At 41.4% G+C, this 6926-nt stretch overlaps 1 protein-coding gene across 2 annotated transcripts in view; it reads left to right on the forward strand.

The window, feature by feature from the left end:
• stt3a (STT3 oligosaccharyltransferase complex catalytic subunit A) overlaps positions 1-6312 on the forward strand; it is a 44279-nt gene extending 37967 nt beyond the window's left edge. For both annotated transcript variants that reach the window (XM_043676875.2, XM_043676874.2), the window contains 4 exons: positions 513-615; positions 2423-2611; positions 4640-4755; positions 6025-6312. In XM_043676875.2, the coding sequence (XP_043532810.1) occupies positions 513-615; positions 2423-2611; positions 4640-4755; positions 6025-6063 (447 nt within the window). In that variant the 3' untranslated portion in view covers positions 6064-6312. The remainder of the gene's footprint in view (positions 1-512; positions 616-2422; positions 2612-4639; positions 4756-6024) is intronic.
• The last annotated feature ends 614 nt before the right edge of the window (positions 6313-6926 follow it).

Consider the following 6926-nt stretch of genomic DNA (forward strand, 5'->3'; position numbering starts at 1 on the left):
ACTGCGCTGTGGCATTTTGGGTCTAAGATACTAGAATACTTAAAGCAAAAAAAAAATAGAAGCTGGCCATAGTCAGTAGGTCGGGCAGCATCTGTAAAAAGGGAAACCAGATTAATGTTTCAGATCAATAACCTTCTTTCAAAACTGGTAAAGAAAGAGAGAAAATGGGTATGAAGCAAGTCTGAAAGGGTTTGGAGAAGGCAGATTAAAAAAGGTTAGTTCGAGGGTGGAAGGCAAAAGTTTAAATGACAACAGGAATGATGGTGTGAGGCAAAGGGAGATGTCAGTAGGATAAAGGAAGGAACAAAAGACTGGTTTGAAAGACAATACCTCAGTATAGATTAATTAACCTGCGATCTTGTCCTCTGAGATTGTTATAGAGATATTAGATTTGTTTATTTATTCTCTGCACAATGGATTTCTGAGCAGGCAAAGATCAGCAAAATGAGAGGGAAGCTTATCGATATCACATCTATATGTAACTAATGCTGGGTATATTTATCCACTACTAGGCAATGGCATCCCCGGAGGAGAAGGCCTACGAGATCATGAGGGAGTTAGATGTCAGCTACGTATTGGTCATTTTTGGAGGTCTCACAGGATATTCCTCTGATGGTAAGCTTTCTTTGTATTTTATACATTGCATCATGAGGTGCTGCATAAATACTTAGAGAAGCCCACACCACAATTTGAGAAAAGAAGAAATAGGCACAGGATATTTCACAGCCAATTTACTTAACTGACCCTTGAATATATTTGATCACTCAGCCTCCATTGTTCCCTTGAGGTAGGGAATTCTAAAACTTTACAACCTTCAGAGAAGAATACATGCGGCAGTGGGTGAATCTGGCCTTCAGACTTTCAAATCTCACAGGAAAATTCAATTACGGTGCAACAAATCAGAAAAATGGCATCCCCATCTAAAGGAAGGAAATGGTGAGGAGCTTCATTCCCTCTAATCTGCTTTCGAGGTAAGCAGGCCTACAGGATCTGTGCACAGCAGCGACTTCTTGAGCCAGCAGTCAGTTTCATGATCAGCGTGGTGGGCACAGAATCTTGGAGCTTAGAGGGAAGACAGGTGAGGAGCCACTCTTCCACTCACACACTGGTTATCTCCTATACTTGCTACAAACCTACAAACAGCAAATGTGGGAGAGATCTACAGTGTGTTTGGAGGAGCAAAGTGAATTACACCAGTCAGCGTGGACAGTTGGGACTGAGGGGTGTGTGAGACTGTGAAGTGGAGAGAGAAGACCTGCAGTCAGTGAGGAAATAAAAGCTGTAAAGTTGGGAGAGGATCTGTAAGGATGAGGAGGGTAACATTTGGAGCCCAGTTATGGCACCTTATCTTGGAAGGTCTCAAATTGAGACTCCATATGTATCAAAGTAACTGAATGGCTTTTGAAGAATTGCCAGTTTTCAGGCAATCTTTGTTTTATAGCTCAGTACTGTGGAGGGCAGTGAAATAATCTCTTGTACATGGGGAGTGTATTATTACAGTCTTGTTCCCAAAGATTGACTTTATACGCTTTTTGACAAATTTAAATCTTCAATTTCGTGTCTAATAATCTACCACAGAACAGAAAAGGAGGCCATTTTGCCCACTGTTTCCAGTGTTACCTCTACATCTCAAGCCGCTCATTCTAATCCAATCCTTTTTTTTTTACACATTCTTCCTTTTCAATTGTTTTTCGAGTTTTCTGTTTGTCATGCTGTAATTCCTGATTGTATTGAGGGAAGCAGTGACAAATAAAATGGCATACAGTAAAAGATTTTTGATTCCTTACTAATATTTAATATGACTCTAAAACAATAAAAATCCCAAATTTATTATAATATTTCTAGTTTTGCTGCAAATTGTTGGAGAGGCATGCTTTGTGAGAAAGGCAAACCAGGAAGTCGCCTACTTGCCTAAACCTTGAATGGTGCTGGACAATAAATGCTCCCACTCTGAACTACATGCTGCTCTTCAATTTGATCCAAGCTTTGACAAAATAAATTAAAACATCAGAGTTTCATGAACAAGGATTCCAAGTGAGCTTTAAATCATTTCTGTATTTCCATTTTTCTAATTTAGATTTAAATCTTTATTATCGTGTGTATTCAAATACAGGGATACAGTGAAAAGTAACATTGCCATTCTCCAGCACCATCTTAGTATACAAAAGACGGGACTAAAAACAGAAGGACCAGCCAAAAGAAAGTGTCCAGATCACTCCCCTGTCTCTGCCAAGAGTCCTCACCACCTGAAAAACAAAGCCACAAAGTCCATCCCTCAGTCTGTGAACACCCAAGTGCCCGCTACCACTGGAACAATGTTGTCATTCTTCAGCTGTGGAATTCAAATGGTGCTAAATGATACTGAGCAGAGCTTTTAGTTTTAAACTTCATTCAGTTCCATTTATCATTTTGTTTGCTTTAGATATAAACAAGTTCTTGTGGATGGTGAGAATTGGAGGAAGCACTGACACAGGCCGACACATCAAAGAGCATGATTACTACACCCCAACTGGAGAGTTCCGCGTCGACAGAGAGGGATCCCCTGTCCTGCTCAACTGCATGATGTACAAAATGTGTTACTATCGCTTTGGTCAAGTCTACACTGAAGCTAGTGAGTGCCTTCAATGTGTATGTTTTTAATGTGTGTTGACCCAGTTCATCTGTACCGTCAGGGCACAAAAGTTGACATTTGACTGTAATGCTAGGAGAATCCTAGCCTGAACTGGGAAAGACATGTATTTGTATAGTCCCTTGCACACCTGCCAGCTTTACAACAATTAAAGCAGTGTCCAAGTTTGGTCACTATTGTGATGCTGTGAATACAGTAAACAGTTTGCATGCAGGATTATCCCACAAATATCATTGAAGTAATGATCAGGTAAACTGTTTTAAGGATACCATTTGAGGGATAAATGTTGGCTTGCTCAAAGAGGTCAGTTTGTCTCTCATTAAGTGACTTTGGTTTCATGTCCTACACTAAAGGTGATATCTCTACCATTGCTGCTGTACACTGTCAGCTTTGATTATGTACTTAAGTCTCTTTAATGAGGAGTGAACCCACAAATTTTTGACAGTGAGGTGAGACACCATTTGTTTGGTGTCAAAGATCAGGAGGGAGTGAGGAGTGCAGATGCTGGTGATCAGAGTCGAGAGTGTGTTGCTGGAAAAGCACAGCAAGTCAGGCATCAATCAGAGGAGCAGGAAAATCGACATTTCGGGCATAAGCCCTTCATCAGGAATGAAGCTTGTGGGCCAAGGGAGCTGAGAGATAAATGGGAGGGGGGCGGGGAAGGTAGCTGAGAAAGCGATAGGTAGATGAAGATGAGGGAGAAGCTTGATAGGTCAGAGAGGAGGGTGGAGCGGATAGATGGGAAAGGTCAGGAGGGAGGTGCCGAGTTGGAGGCTTGGAACTGAGATAGTGTGGGGGAAGGGGAAATGAGGAAACTGATGAAATCCACATTGAACCCGTGTGATTGCAGGGTCCTGATGTGGAATATGAGGCGTTCTTCCTCCAGGCGTTGGGTGGTAAGAGTTTGGTGATGGAGGAGGCCCAGGACCTGCATGTCCTTGATGGAGCGGGGGTGGGGGAGTTGAAGTGTTCAGCCACAGGGCAGTGGGGTTAAGATCAGTTGAGCATCATCGTAAATTTTGTGAATAGTTTGGTCATGGAACAAGCAGGCAGAATATATTTATAATATTCTAAAAGGAGGCAATTCTAAAATGGATTACCTGTTGCTTATCTTCCTTATGACCATTTTTTGTACACGTGGATGTGTGGAAATATGTCCTTCACATGTTATTGTGAAACTGTAAACATAACCCAAAAGGTGCAAGGAGAGATTCATACCTGCACAGGAATTTTAAGCTATGCCAGTTCTCTCTCTCATAAGCATTTAGCTCATTGAGATTATAGGGCACATGGCTTTAATCCTAAAACCTGCTGGTAACAGAAAGATGGGATTGGAAATTATAGGGTTTTGGGGGTGAAACATTCGATTACAGTGTTGGATCTTGAAGTTTCCCCCGAGGATGCCTGCAAACGTACAGTTAGATTCCAGTGTTTATCACTTGTCCCTTGCTCATACTGTAAACTGTAGAGTATGTCCTTTCTCCTTGGAAGAATGCGTAGTTAGATTTGAGTCAAACCCCCAAGCAATCTCATTCTCCCTTTAAGATTGCCATAACTTTATAATGATACATAGAGTTTAAAACTTCCCCATTACTTTTAAGAATCAATTACTTTCCCACCTTTTCAAGTGTTGTTAAGGATTTCTCATCAGGTATTGCACAGGTCAAATGGAGCTTACTGGTTAATTAAAGCTAAACGTTATGTCAGGCACTGTGAAGCGATTTTATTAATTTAACTGAACCTTATCAGGAATGTCGAGGTAAAATATAACTTTGAACATTAGTTCCCTGTACTTTACCCAATGTACTCAAATTCTACCCACTGAAGACTTGCCTCACCACCCACCCCTATCCCCCAACGTCAATGCTGCACCATTCTGATTTAGCAATTTCACATATGCATTGACTTTTTTTTCTCCTGAATCCTGCGCTGAGACTGTCACAGGACACAGTCTTAATCCAGGAATTAATTGACAATGCAATATTAACAGTGCCATTGTTCTTCCCGCAGAACGCCCACCTGGTTATGACAGAGTAAGGAATGCCGAGATTGGGAACAAAGACTTTGAGCTTGATGTTCTAGAAGAGGCGTACACCACCGAGCACTGGCTAGTCCGTATATATAAGGTGAGCTCTGAAAGCACTGTGCCCTACCCTCTGAGCACTGTAGCTTGCAATTGCAAGGTGACCTCACAGCTTCCTGGTGGTTTCAGCTCCTGGTTGTAGGATCTGTTTTCAAAGTTGATCTGCCAAGTTGTACTGAATTACCACAGCTTGGAAATTCCAGCTTCACTCTACCCTCTGTGATAAATTATCTGATCATTGCATCTACCTTCTTGATCCATATGTTTCAATGAGATCACCTCTTGCTTTACGAAACACAGATCCAGGCTCCTCAATCTCCTCTTGTGGCACAGTCCTGCAATCTGAGAGATCAGTCAAATGAACCTTTGCTCACTTTCCTCTATAATAAGTACATCCATCCTTAGCTAGACTGAATCTTATGCAATGCTGCTAGGTGTGGTGTTACCAAAGCTTTATACAACTGAAGCAAGACTGCTTTATTTCCATACTCGCATCCAGTTGGTTTGTTGAAGCTGATTGTATTGATCCTAATGCAGTTACCATTTGTAAAGCTATCTGGATGTATTGATGTTGAGTTAGTGTGCACAAGCACAGAATTACAAGTTAGTCCACGGCCAAACCTTCATAAAGTAAGCCCCTTTGTAATCCCCACCCAAAAACAATTAAGATTTGGAGATGCCGGTGTTGGACTGGGGTGTACAAAGTTAAAAATCACACAACACCAGGTTATAGTCCAACAGGTTTAATTGGAAGCATACTAGCTTTCAGAGCGACAGGAGCATTGCTCCAAAAGCTAGTGTGCTTCCAACTAAACCTGTTGGACTATAACCTGGTGTTGTGATTTTTAACTAAAAACAATTAAAATCTTTAAGGGACAATACTCTAGAAAATTTCTCTCTGACTGACTCCTTCCAGTAACACCATCGACCAAGTATTATCGAAAACTTTTTACATGAAGCAGTCCCTATCCTGGTTAGGAACCGACCCCAGCTCATTTTTCAAGACGGAGACTTGGCCCATAAGTGCCCTGTTGGCATTGTACTCCAGAGTCTGCTGCTCCTGGGAGGAGTAGTCCAACATCCAGTCTATCTGCAGTTGGATTGCATTTGTATCCTCTGAGCATCCACAACCTGTTAACCTGGAATAATCTATCAATATAGACACCATCTGACCGTTTATTTGTAAAAGCATCTGTTAGGTCCTGCAGATGCTGCAAATCTGAAATACAAACAGAATATGCTGTTTATTCTAGTGATAGCTCATAAGCCTGAAACATGAACTCCATGTTAACTCCTCATTATCTCTTCACAGGTGAAAGATTTGGATAACCGAGGGCTCTCAAGAACGTAAAACAAAGAAATGAAGCAGCTATGACTGATAGCAGCACTGAGGCCTTGTCCTGTGAAGAAGAGCTGTATTTTTTTTATATACACTAGTTTGGGAATAAAGGAAGAGACCGGAGAGTTTGTTTACATGTTGCGTTCTGTCTGCAGCAATCTGTCTCAAATGTAAAATTGATTGAGTGATTCACGATGAGTGACCAAAAAGTCATTATGTGGGCTTAAGTTCTATACTGGTCAAATAAAGGGTTCAGTTGGACATTTTGGAACAGTGTGTTTGCTTCTCTTCAGAGGATGCCTGGTTTGATTCTGATCGGTAATTGTTCCTACTGTTCAAATATTTCCCACTTCCTCCCCTTGAAACTTCTGATTAGCTTTTGTATTTCAATGGGTACTTCCCTGTCCCTGCACCCCACTGTGCTTGATTACTCACTGTCTGTTTTCACCCAACATCAAGCCATGCTCTAGAACCATGTCAAATGCAGCACTCTATGGAGATTAGTTAGTTATTTGGCTGGGGTAGTGTCACAAGAGGTTGTGACCTCTCCCAATACCTATGTCCCAACATTTTTCAACTGGATGGTAATCCAGGATCAAACCTTCGTGATTGTACAGCTCATTGATATATACACAAAGACATGGGAGGACTTTAGATTTTATTGCTCTTTAAGCACACACAATTATAAAGACGTCATAGAATTTGGAGCACATTGCCTATTTAGGACAACTTACAGCTTTCCTGTGAAATCCTGTACTAGATATTTGTTGGACATTATGCAAAATGGTCCTGTATTCTGATGCTGCTCTCTGAGGTTAGTGACTGACGTTGTATGGGTCCCAGATGCTCTCAAGGATTTCAGGCCAGAGGTTATA

This window comes from Chiloscyllium plagiosum, unplaced genomic scaffold, assembly GCF_037043375.1.
Source record: "Chiloscyllium plagiosum isolate Xiang-an unplaced genomic scaffold, Cpla_swu_hap1 HiC_scaffold_29, whole genome shotgun sequence".
Lineage (NCBI taxonomy): Eukaryota > Metazoa > Chordata > Chondrichthyes > Orectolobiformes > Hemiscylliidae > Chiloscyllium > Chiloscyllium plagiosum.